The sequence below is a fragment of the Embiotoca jacksoni genome, unplaced genomic scaffold (assembly GCF_022577435.1).
Source record: "Embiotoca jacksoni isolate LCO1_2020_lvr unplaced genomic scaffold, fEmbJac1.0.p SCAF_13, whole genome shotgun sequence".
Lineage (NCBI taxonomy): Eukaryota > Metazoa > Chordata > Actinopteri > Embiotocidae > Embiotoca > Embiotoca jacksoni.
The window spans coordinates 4,880,246-4,893,330 of NW_027185263.1; the positions used below are offsets into that span (position 1 = coordinate 4,880,246).

At 42.9% G+C, this 13,085-nt stretch overlaps 1 protein-coding gene across 1 annotated transcript in view; it reads right to left on the minus strand.

The window, feature by feature from the left end:
- The window catches only part of pdlim4 (PDZ and LIM domain 4), a 41,796-nt gene that overhangs the window by 26,365 nt on the left and 2,346 nt on the right, over positions 1 to 13,085 (minus strand). The window contains exon 2 of the mRNA XM_069145981.1: positions 5,201 to 5,352. Within this exon, the coding sequence (XP_069002082.1) occupies positions 5,201 to 5,352 (152 nt within the window). The remainder of the gene's footprint in view (positions 1 to 5,200; positions 5,353 to 13,085) is intronic.

Consider the following 13,085-nt stretch of genomic DNA (forward strand, 5'->3'; position numbering starts at 1 on the left):
TTGGAGGGAGCTGAGGGACGAGGAGGTTGAAAAGAAGGGAACGAAGGAGCGAGGAGAAGCTTACCACCACAGCTGGTTCATGTGTTCACTGACACTGTTTAGGTCTGAAGATATACAGAGCGAGCGAAGCAGACGTGACACACTTCAATAACGTGTCAGCCATTTCTCTTCCTCCCAACTGAGACGGCACGGCTCCATTCGAACGCCGTTGCCAGGAAGTAACAGAAACTAGCAAGGGTGTTTCACCTCACAGCGGAGTGTTGAAAGGCCGGCATCAGTAGGGAGGTCTGACGGAAAATGGAAATCTGTGTTTAAGCGTTGACCTCAGAGCACTTTTTTGTTTCCTCGTCTCGCCATCTTTCGTCGTTAATGTTTCCCACAACGTATCTGCTTCATTCAGCCTTTAGTCTGTCCTCTCACTTAATTGCTATTTGAAGAAGAAACCATAATTACACACAAGTACACACACTTATAGGTAGTGTAATTGTATGCTCCATTTCTGGTTTAATTTTCTTGATGCTATACAGATGGGTGGTAAATGGATGAAAACGTGTCAATAAATTATCGGATATTGTCACTGAATCACTGAAAGGTTTGACGTGTAGAAAAATGATATGTAACAGTTACTACAGCCTTTACGGTCACCATTTCATCATCGGTTTGTCTTAAGCGGCGCTCACCACCACCATCAAGAAAAACGCCTGAAGAGAGGGAATACTGTTTTGAAGAGTGGCATTGTTGGTTCTTTCTCCAGAGACTTGGGAAAGCTTTGGAGGCGTTATGTGGCCTAAAATTTTCCTAAGCCCCAAGACTCAAGGCAGTATACCTTTGTTTGGTGCTTTAGCGTGCTTACATCGCAGCGAAGGCTAAAGTCATTATTCTTGCATGAATTTGGTCATAAACACAAGTATTGGATACGTTTTAATACGATATATAATCATTTTTGATACGCTAGTTTTCATCAATTCATCCTGATGGAGACACAAATATCTGCACCAAACTTTATGACGGTTCAGACAAATTTTCTAAAATCCACTGAAAGATAGTTTAAAAAAATATTTTGAAACGTGAGAAAAGATATATTTTTTAAATATACGAAACCAGTATCTGTTGTCGAAGAAAGCGAAACAAAGCAGTTCATTGCGACTTCTGGATCAAAAACATTTGAAAAGAATTCTACACAAATGCCTGGAAGTGATTTTTCACGATGCCTCTTCATGTCTTATTCAGCTTTCACGAGTTTCCCCGAGGCACATAACTTGAACTTCCCCAAAGCTGAGCGACCTTTAAAATGCTCCATAATAAGAAATTTAAAAAAAAAATGCGGGTTATGAAAGTCATAAATGTGGACACATTACAAAGAAACATTCTTGTGTTACACAAGACCTCAGGCTCAGATGCTCCCAGTGTACTGTAATTTTGGTTCACAGCAGACGTGTAGACTCATATATTTGTCCATCGGCAGCAGCACAAAATTACAGGTCTCCCGTTTCTTGTGACTGTTTGGAGTATTTTATGGCGTAGTCCTTTAATGAGGGCTGAGAACTGCTGTCCTCTAAAATATTATTTTCTCGTGAGTCAGCATGGGTTCTTCGAGTCACTCCCAATTATTTTAAATCCTGGATCAATGGTTGCAATTAAATAATCCTCGGTTATTTCTGTAGCCCACAACTAAGGAGTGTTTCCAATGAACTGAATATCCCATGTTTCACATCTCCTTCCATCAATCACACACAACCTCATCTTCTACATAGTAGCATGGCATCCCCATTGGCCCAATAAATAATAACCACGGGTTTATGCGCCAACCAGAAAACACCATGTGGTTGCTTCTCTACAGCTCATTATTTCTGGGAGAACTTTTTCAAGGTTTTAAACATTCTGAAGCTTCTCTATTATTTCCCTTTTAATTTTTATGGGTTTCTTGGTGGTAGCAGCCAAAACTATTACCTTTTTTTTTTTTTCCTGTTCAGAAATTTTGGATTTTGCACTGTTGGCAGCTATATTTGTTTGTCTGGTCAGTCATAGTGACCGTTGCTGTTTATTAACACATGACTTCCTGTGTAGACCTTTTCCTGGGAAAAAGTTACAGCGCACTTGATGTTTAGGAAACTGAAAACAATGTTTAATCACATGGCAATTAGTTAAAAAGAACTGGATTGGGTGACATACAGTAGGTATTGTATTCTATGCTGGAATTTGTGTGACTAACGTAACGTTCCCTTGTCTTTTTTTTTCTCCATAATATGCAGGAGGAATATTCAAAAAGGATTTCACAACTTCTGGCGTTTCATGTCCTTTATCTGATGGAGAGAAACTGAGCTGCACTGCGCTTTCCGTTTAATTTAATTTCCAGAAATGCATAAAGCAGAAAATGTTGGCTGTAAAAAAGCATTCTAGGCGGAGAGGAGCCCGTGTGGATTCCTCACTCAGTTCTCCAGTCTTTTTCCACCTAACAATCCTAAACGTTCAGGTCCATTGTTAAAATGTTCGTTTGCTTCTGCTTGAACCCCTCTTCCTCCATCTTCCCTCCACTTCACCAGCATTTCATTTCGGCTCTGTGTACTGGAGGTAAAAGGTGCATGCCTATCTCTCAGACACGCCTTTCCGGCCTCCTGTCCGGCAGCAGGGAAGCTCGCACTGTTATTATTTAACCAATTTATTGCGGAAAGGTCACATTCCAGCAGCAGGCCTGGTCCAGCTTCTTGTTATTTGACCCTGAATCCAATCGTTATCTTGTCAGTTTAAATGGAAAACTAAGGAGGGCTGATGAAAAGCATACATTGATCTACATCGAGTACCTTCTTGGACCTTCGCAGTATAGCTATAAAAAGTTACTGAATTTGGTCATTTTAACCTCCTAAACCCAACCCATTATAGAGTCTTGCATTGCTTATACCCACATTACATCAAATGAAATTATGGTTAAGGTCCCAGCGTTTCCAAACACCAAATATGTCCTTCCAAACATACACGGGAAATGTGTGAAAAAATATGCACAAGAAACACTTAATTTGCCCCCCCCCCCCCCCCCAAAAAAAATGCCCTTTAAGATTTAAACATGTCAGTCATAAATGGGACAGATCTCCAATGATGTGTTGAAACAAGCAGATAAGAAATGAGCACAAAGAGAAGCATCAGACGGAATTCATCCTATGCTGCATATCCTTCGCTCTGAAGTGCTCCTGCTTGCTTTTTATTATGCTAACTCGGTTCCTACTTTCTGTGCCGAGCAGATTTGACTACTTGAGGGGAAATTTTAGCTGAATGTGGGAATAATAGGGCACAAGTAGCTCAGTGTGGGTGTGCCCTTCCTCATGCTCCTGCAGCTGGAGAGGCGCTCCCCCGGTCTTTGCGCTGAATGCTACTTTATGTATCCTTAAATAAATTTACAATCCCTATGTGGACAAACCACTTAACGCTCAGCTGCTCGACTTGATATATGGATGGATGTTTCCTACTACAGGCTGGGGGGTGGGTGGGTGGACGGGGGGAAGGGGGGGGGGGGTTGGGGAGGGTGTGTTGCATGCTGGAGTGCATACTATAAAACTCAAATATAGAACAGAGAAAGACAAATCTCTGTACTTGGGAGTTGTGAATCCGCTTATCTGACGTGTCTGATTACTCCAGCAGGGATTCTTATTTGCATCTGGAAGCCAACTTCATTCTTGAAACCATTATGGGAGAGAAAGAGCGAGAGACTGCCGTGTCTGCTGCCCTAAAAAGGAGAGAGCTCAAGCACCAGTTGGCAGTTGTCACTTGTAACTGCGGCTGAAACCACACAGTGTTCCTCATCTGAGAGGATGGGATTCAGAGGTTGCCAGATTCCCTCTGCACTTTCCAGTGCTCCGGCAACCCAACGCAACCATCTAATAGAAATGCGGGAAGCAACTGACATTTCAGTTTTTCCTTGGTTACAAACTCTCAGCCACCCTCGACCCGCTCCCCTCCCACCCTCCTCTGTCGTTAACAGTTTAGATGGATGATTTCCATTCCGCTATGTTGACAGAAACATGTCGCTCCTGTCCTCCGCTTAAGATCAACTCATTACGGCTTCACGTACGAGTTCTAAAATGATGCATCAGTCTGAAGAGTTGGAAGATAATTTTCCAGCTCATGAAGTGGTAAACTGCACTATGTCGACCTGTGAAGTCCATTTGGAAAAAGGTCATTGCGTGATTCGGTGCGTACAAGCCTCATTGGTTTTGACGGCACTCTATAGGAGCAGCGAGGACATCATTTCAACCGTCACAAACCCCGTCATCTGTCACCGTGACTCGACTGTGCCAGGCTGAACAGACCGACGAGAAATAGAAACAATATGTGTTCCTGGACGAGAGGCAGTAAACGATCTTAGTCATAAAAAAAAAAAAAAAGTTTTTTAACTCAATCCACTTAACGAGCCTCAGAGCAAAAACCATAAGCAGCCTCTGCTGAGGGACGCAGCAGTGACAACTGATTAGAAAGTGACTAATGCTCAACATTTCCTCATACCCAATTATTGTGATGTTGCACTTCCCATGAGGTCATGCTCTATGGAAACGGTGCTGAATAGACAGTGTCACATAACCTGAAACAAGCCGTCGTAAGCAACTAAGTAGGGTGGTTGTCAGGGCTTTCCAGAATGGTTATACGATATGACCGATCCATATTATGAAAATTGACAAAGATTATTCATATAAGTTGTTTTTTTTCTGATCTGCCATGTATAGTTTCATTTTTGTTAATAACTCCTTGGTTACTGACTGGATATTGATCTAGCTTAATATTTCCATACCTACTGGGTCAGTAGATATAGGACAGTCTGGCCACGCTCCACTGGGGATTATTTCCAGTAGTTGCACCCTAATGGGGGTAGACCTTGGGTTAATTCTGATAATACTGGAGCAGCCTTTAACCAATAGGCATTGACCACTGGTTGCCGAAACAGGGTTTCCAGACTATAATGTTTCACAGTAAAAAAAAAAAAAAAAAAAACGAAGTTGGTAGCGGAGGGGGACGGAGCTGCCGATTCTCTCTGAACATTCGTGTTTTGCAGCACTTCATGCCACAGAGTACTACTTCTGCCTCATTACAGACGGCACAACCACGAGGGGTCGCTCGTCACGGACATGTAAGCACACCGTGGGTCAATTTAATGCCTTGGCCACATGACCGGAGCCGTCCTTTTTCAGGTGAGCACCGTCTCACGTTTCCATACCTGACGATGCTGAGTGTGAGCTGCTGAGTGCAGGTTTTGATCCGGTTCTGAGCCTCCATGTGCGTCATCTGCTCCGTGCTGTCGCCGTTGATCGCCAGGATGGTGTCGCCTGGACACAGGTCACCTTGTGCCGCCTTGCTGCCAGGTGTTACCTAAAGGTAACGTTCACACCCACGCACATTCAAACGCACCCAGGAGAAGGAAAGAAAAAGCTGTTATAAGTGGTGTCAAAATGTCAGTGAGGAAAAAAAAAAAAAAAAAAAGAGTAAAAGAACAAAAGTGAAAAAGAGACTTTAGCGTGGGAGTGTCAACACGGAGGCCAAATTCAACAAAAGCAGCTCCCTTTTGATTTATGCGATATTGCCTCGGGCAGCACCCTGGGTTTACATTTTTATAAGCCAGTAACAATGACACTGGGAAGTCAGAGGTCACTCAGCTTTGGAGGTGGTGAAATATCTGGAAAGAACAGGAACTGTTTTATATGCCTGGGCCTTTGAAATTCAGTAAAAAAAACAAAAACAAAAACCTTACCATGTGCAATTTTATGATCACTCAGCAATTGCATCAGACTAAAACCTCGATGAAGGATTTCAAGTCCAGGAGTAAATTGCTTCCAACAGAGCTTGCATATTTGAACCTTAACAACTGTATCTGTGTAATGTTAGATTCATTTGCGAGCATCTGCTCAATAAGTTCTTTTAGCGACGGGGGTCGGGAGGATTTGTCACTTGGTCTTTTTTTTGATCTTGTGAAACACATCCACGTCGCTTGAATTGGGAAGATTTTTTTTTTTTTTTTCTTTCTTTTCTTTCAGCGGTTAGACAGAGCAGGTTCCTCCCTGTGATCTTTCATTCCTGAACCAGGCTGGTCTGCAGACATTTGAGCCCCACATGGGGGCCGAGGGGGTGAGGGGCAAGGAGGGGTGGGCGGTTGTCACAGCGTGTATGTTTCACCTTCACAGACATACCAAGTAGCATATGATATCAATTTTCCATGATTACACACAGACACACAAATGTCCCTCCTTTTTCCAGGCCAGCTGCCTCTGACTGATCTTATGGTTTTGGCTGACATATATATATAAGAAGAAACTGCCAATTATTTCTTGCACACTAAAACAGTTACTGTCATATAGCAAGCTGCAGAGAAATTTTTTGTTTAATAGATAGGAAACAAAAAAAATGCAATTAAACCGACAACAACTGTCATCATGTCTCCGGTCTTCTTTGAGAGCCCCATGTGCTGTCAAGAAAGACAAGTATGACTAGTAGTTTGTCTGTATTTTTCCACCCATTAAACTCGAAAAGATTCTTTGCAGCTGGAGGCAGTTTAGTGTAGTCACACTGTTTTTTTTTTTGGGGGGGGGGGGGGCAGAATGATCTTTGACCTTTTCATATCAACTAAAGAGCTGGATTTACTTCAGTAGCAGATTAGAGGTAATATTTATTTCCTGTCCACTCTAAAGAAAAATTTAAAAATAAAAGTCCAACCCCCAAAACCATTCAATCACTTTAAAAAAGTAACAAAAGCGTTAAATCATCACATTTTCGAGGGTTGAAACGAGAACATGTTTGGTATTTTTGTTGTTTTTGTTTGGTATAAAAATATTAGAATAACAAAATTATCATAATTGCAGTTGAATTTTCTGTTAATACACTTGTTTTTAAACGAATATGATCCAGTTATGTCCGGATTCCAGCACTTTGTCACATGTCTGAGAGCTAAAAGGCTAAAATGGCCCGACTCCACACCGTCTTGTAATGACTACCGCACCATGACAACTTATAACACGTGTTGTGTTCGGAGCGCTCGTGTTGAAATACATCACAAACCGATATTGGGAATCTGATCTGATCTAAATTTATGTACTATTGGTTAAAAGTCTGCAATAATAAACAGAACCTAGAGAGAGAGAAAGGAGCTGCTGGTGGAAGAGAAGCAGGCTCGCTAACTGGGAAGAGCGTTTTAAGAGCAAAGGAACACAAGTTCACGCTCCATGAAGCACTAATGGCTGAGTCGTGTGGTTCAGATGTGGAATTCCTAATTTACAGCCTCTGACCGCCCCAATGTCCCCGACTCAGTTCCGGTAAACTGAGAGGTCACTGTGGGGAGTATGCAGAAGTGTGTGTGTGTGTGTGTGTGTGTGTGTGTGTGTGTGTGTGTGTGTGTGTGTGCGTGCGCACGTGCGCGTGTCTGGGAAAAGCAATCCCACCTAAAGTCACTTCATTCATCGCCTGCGCTTTGGAACCGCTGGAATAAACAACTGAATAAATATAATCCAAGTTATGTAAATGAAAAGACAGCCGAAAGCTTTTTTTTTTTTTGGTGAGTGGGAAACAGATTGTTGTTTGTGACTGCGTCTGTTGACAGACACTAACTGGAGGTTACAGTTTAGCCCCGTCATTTAGCGAAACCTCCCCAGTGAAAATGCATTCTCAATGTTTGTGCACGTCCTTGGCTTTGTGCCTGGCTTGTTTCATAGTGGAACAAAGTCCATGCACCCCCAACGGGTGAGTAATATCACCTCAGGGTCAGGCCATGAAGGGTCGTGCATGACACACACACACGCACACACACACACACACTCACACAATGGCATTACTGAGGTCATCACTCTGAGGACAAACATGCCCGTCTGTTGGGAAATGTAAGAATGACGTAGAGTTACGCGGTTACGACATAATCATCAATGTGCTATATTCACACTGTGCATCCAGTGTGATGTCATGATTAAAATCCATATCTTCAAAAGAGGAATGCCATCTTTCTAATTAGGTTTTAACTTGTGGCCAAAAGCTTTTTGTCTTTTTACTCCCACGAAATTGCTTGTAGTGACATAAGTTAAGCAAACTCTTTCCACTTGCTCATTTTGTTAGCTGAAAGAATAGAAGTAAACCAAAAACTGAAAAGTGGCAATCATCTGGAAACAGGGTGTGTTGGCTGCAGATAAGAAAGGGTTGCAATGGAACTCAAATTGTCGTGAATGATGAAAAGTGGTTTCCAAACCTCTGTGGAAAGAAATAAAAGACAATGAATCCAATAAAATGAGCCGACATTAGTGACTTGGTATCATATGGTATGAATTCAAGCCTTATTCTCACCCAGTAAAGCTACTTTGAATTGCAAGGAGTTTGTGACAAAAACAAAAGGGAGTTTCGTTTTTGGTCACTCACAAGAGTTCAATTTGGATTAATCAGATCAGATGTGTATATTTAAAGATGTCCCTTCGGAGGGATTAATAAAGTATCTGCCTATCTATTGACTATCGTGCAATGATGATACCTCATTAGTGGTGATAACTGCTGACACATCCAGTTTCTTTAATTCATTTCACACAAACTGCTCACAGCGCTGACAGAACCGTGAACCACGTCTCTTCCTCGAAAGTATGACCACAAAATATGTAGGTACGAGGTCACTTCAGGTGTGCCGCGAGGCAGACACGACGGATCAGAGGAAACACCGGCGGTTGCGGAAAATAACTCCGGCAACTGGTCAGTTAGGAAAACTGAACGGTTCATTTCCAGAAGGAGCCGCTCTACAAACAGTGACACAGTTAAATGCTAACAGATCGAGCGGTTAGCAAATGACAGCCTCATGTCACGCAGAGTCACGGTGTGGCACGCTGAGGCCTGGTGAATATGTGCCGGAGTGTGGTTTCACGGTGGCCATGTGTGCCCGAGAGTGAATCGGAGGAGCCGAGAGGAACGTGCGTCGGTGTGTGTGTGTGTGTGTGTGTGTGTGTACGCATCGTTTACTGCATGTGATAAAGCTGCATTAACACTTTCACTCTGGCGTGACTTCAGCCTCGAGGCAAAGTACTCCGACGCGCCATTACTGTTTTCATCTGCGAGTTTATATATATATATATATATACAAATTTGAACAATAAAAATACATTTTAGTTTAGTTTCTGAGCAGCTGACATTTTAGGGACTTTTATTCCACAGTGTTATTTTAAGCAGATTTACACACATATTTCTCTAAGGACACTTGGAATGTTAATAGTAGATTAGTAAATGATTGTAGTAATGAGTCAGTATTATGTAATTCAAGGGAATTTAAATTGCCGTTCTCCCTCATTCATCTGAATGCACCCCCGCCTCACACACACACACACACACACACACACACACACACACACACACAACAGACTAGGTTTTTAACTCATTGGCAAGACAGCAGGTTCAACTGTGAGCACCAACGAGTCCACTTTAGGTTATCGTAACATTCCATCGTTTCAACACATTTCAGATGACCTTTATCTGGACATCTACAAAAGCAACTTTCAACCCCGAGCCGTTTTTCCTAAATGTCTCCTGCAAATCACCAAATCAACACTTTCTGGTCATTTCTGAAGAACCCATCACTGTCAAATGCCGCTCTGCATGCGTGAATTCCACAGACACGCTATTTCGCTGGGTGGGAGCGCCGGGCAGTCGCACGTCTCGGCAGCAGACGGAATGATTCCTGGCAGCGCGTCAGACGCCTTTGTTTTCTTGTTGGACCTGCGATAGGAACCATGGTTATGACCTCGGTGACGCTTCGGGAAAGCCATTACGCAGCTCGGGGTGCGAGGTTCCGACTGGTGTGCGCTGATCACACTCAAACAAAGAGGCCGAAGCTGCCAAGACCAACACGCAACACCGCGGCTGAAGGTTAAACGTGCAAGATTAGACGTTAAATGAGAACACAAGGAAGCTGAATGTAATTGCGGTATGTAATGCATTCATGTACATCTAGCGTGGGCATGATATTAGTTATCAGTAAGTGTGCAGCAGTCCCCGTTATCTGATTGGTAAAAAAAATTCGGGCTGGTTTTTTTTTGTCTGTACTTTTTTTTTTTTTTTTTTTTTTTTTTTTGCACCATGTGATGTTTCAGCAACGTGATCGCAAGAGCATCAGAATAATCACATCTGCGATACTTGGCAGGCACGGGGGCAAAAACCTTGAAAAAAAAACAACAAAAAAACAACAACAACACGCGTTTGTTGTGATACAAGACAACACGAGATCTTATGAAGGAAAGCACATCACTCAACATTCACGTTATTTTCTGATGTTTCGTTGATAATAATGCTCATCTTCACAGCGCTGCTGCCACACCTCATGAACATCAATCACACCAGTTTAAACCATCAGATAACCAGATGAGCAGGAAAAGCTCAGCAACAACTCAAGGACTTGCATTGTAGTCGTCGTCTGCCCTCCCACCCTCCCACCTCCCACCCCTACTGCTTCAGGAACTCCACAGTTTCACTGACAACAGGAAATTCATTTAGAGTACCATCTGTTATCTTCTGCTCAGTTTTGTTGTGGAGATGTATAATTCTAGCTTTGAGAAAGAGAAAGAAGAAGAAAAAAAAAAAAAAAAAGAGCAGCCTACAGCTGACTATTACAACCAGCGGTGTCCAAGAAACACCCCATGTGGCTTTAGGTCACGTGTCCTGTCTCTGGTATGTGGCAGAGACGAGACGTAGCCCGAGAGATTAAAGGGTATCGGGGACATCGTGTTCACCGGATGAATAACTGCTAAGGCGCTAAAATGCCATTTGTTTTAATCCGAGTTTCTGAGGCTCCAGTGCCATTGTAGACGCAGCAGACAACTGATTTTCTCCCTCTGAACGTCACTTCTTACACTGTCTCCCAAACACGAATCACAGAAACAGAAAAGTGACCAGCTCCAGTTTATCCAACTGCCGTGATGTAATATTCTGCCTGAGGCGAAACTTTGATCCCATTCAGATGGAGACACACAAAAAAAAAAAAAAACACAAAAAAAAACATGACATAAATGTAAGTCGATTCCTCACTGTATATAATAAGCCGCAGATGGTGTAAATAAACAAAAGAATAAGCCTTCGGGTTAGGAAGGTTTGATCATGTTTCTGTGGTAGTTGGTGACCTGTAGTCACGCATATAAACATGTAGATTCAGGAATCAAGTTGTTCAGTAATCATTTAGTCCTTTTTTTATTTATTTTTTTACAGTAAAACTACCAAACATTCACCAGTTCCAGATTTTGAATTGTAATAAACTGCAGAATGACTTTTTGTCAACACAAATCATGTTTATGATATCAAATTTAATGATTATTTTTGGGTGCATTCTAGGCTTATATTTGATGGGGACGGTGGAATTGGACAGGAAAAGTGGGGAAAGAGAGCCGGGGAATGATGACGCGCAGCAAAGTTCTGACCAGCCGGGAATCATTTGAGGACTCGCTGCTCAGGACATTTGTGTCCACGTTGTCGGCGCCTCAACCCTTCAAGTTCACATTCTTCTTGATCTAATTTCTTACATTTCGTAGATCCAATTATTAAATCAATCAAATGAGACGATTGCAGTTGCAGCCCTACAAATATTTTTTTTTATTTTCGGTTCCACATTGAAACTAAAGAGTTTTGGACTTGCAAACAGTACTTTAATGTGCATGAAAAAAGCAAATCCGAGATCCCATTTTAAGCTTTGTTTGAAAATACGGGCCTCATTTAATTGACTGTTTAACAGACAGAAAACTATTTTTATAATCAATTAACCGTTCAACTCAAAGCAGACTTTGGCTGCGGCGGCTCAAATGTTAGGATTTGTTGTTGTTCTGCGTTTTCTTTCATTGTAAACAGAATATCTTGGGACAGCCGGTTGGGCGAAACTATTCGCAGGCATCAGCGCAGGTTTTTCTTCTGCTATTTTATAAACAAAAGAATCTTGACAAAACAAACCCCCTGTTATGACCCGTCTGAAATCTGAACTGACTGCTTTCTTTCCACCTGGCAGAAATTGTGCGGCAGGATAGACATGAAGGTGCCGGGAGGGCTGGACAGCAAGTCCGCGCCCCGCTCGGGTGATTGTTTACCCAACGCTCCCATGCGAATTCCTGTCCAGAAGACGGCCGTTTGCCAGTTTGGCAGAGCTGACAAGTGTCCTGCGTCACCTTCTGTCTGGAAGTGCGTTTTGACAGCGAGTTACAAAAGCGCTGACACCACAGCTGCCACATTCATCGCCTCCTCTTTAAACGCTTCTGCAGGTACAACACTGATTTTTATGGTGGGTTTTTTTGTTTTTTTTTATGTTTCTCTGACACTTAATCTCTGTCATATACACAAAGCCATTTAACAGTCTGACCCACTATACGCGCACACACACACACACACACTATCAGGGCAAATGTTTCCAAACAGACACACTGTTAACTGGATCAAGTCCTAATGGGCTGGCAGGGGACTAATGGGCTTATCCCGGAACATTATCACCTTAAGCAAAGAACCAGCTGCCGCCGTCAGAACTCGTTTTCTGGCATTCACAACTTTCACCGTCTCGGAGAACAGGTGGTTTCATGGCGTTCACTTTTAGGAGAGACTTGGAAGAGGAAGGGAGGAGAGCTGCCACTCTCGTACGAAGAGGAGGTATCAGTCGAAAGGATTGCGCAACGTCTCGCAAAACTCAAAAACAATTCAAATTTCGGTTTCATCATTCGGCGCTATCTTCTACTCTTCGCCGGTATTGTGGCTCGCTCAAGGCTTACGTGACGCTAAAATGCCACCCCAAAAGGAGGTTATTTTTGGACACTGCGAGACGTAAACTACCCTTCTCCGATACACTCTCACCCTCTCTCCCTCCCTCTTTCTCTCGTGGGATCTCTTTGCGTCGCCATTCAACACGTTCTCATCGCCGTCTTGGGCACGCACAGTGCAGCAAGAGTGCAACCAGCACACTTGACGAATCGCGAGCTCTGGAGATACTCCGGTCTATCGGCAGCAATGAATCACGTTGCGCAACAAACTCCGAACACCACCGGCTCCCACGAGGGGAAGCGATAGGATTCTTTTCCCACGTTTCTCTTTTATGAAACAGAATATTAGATCGGATTATGAAAGAATTACCG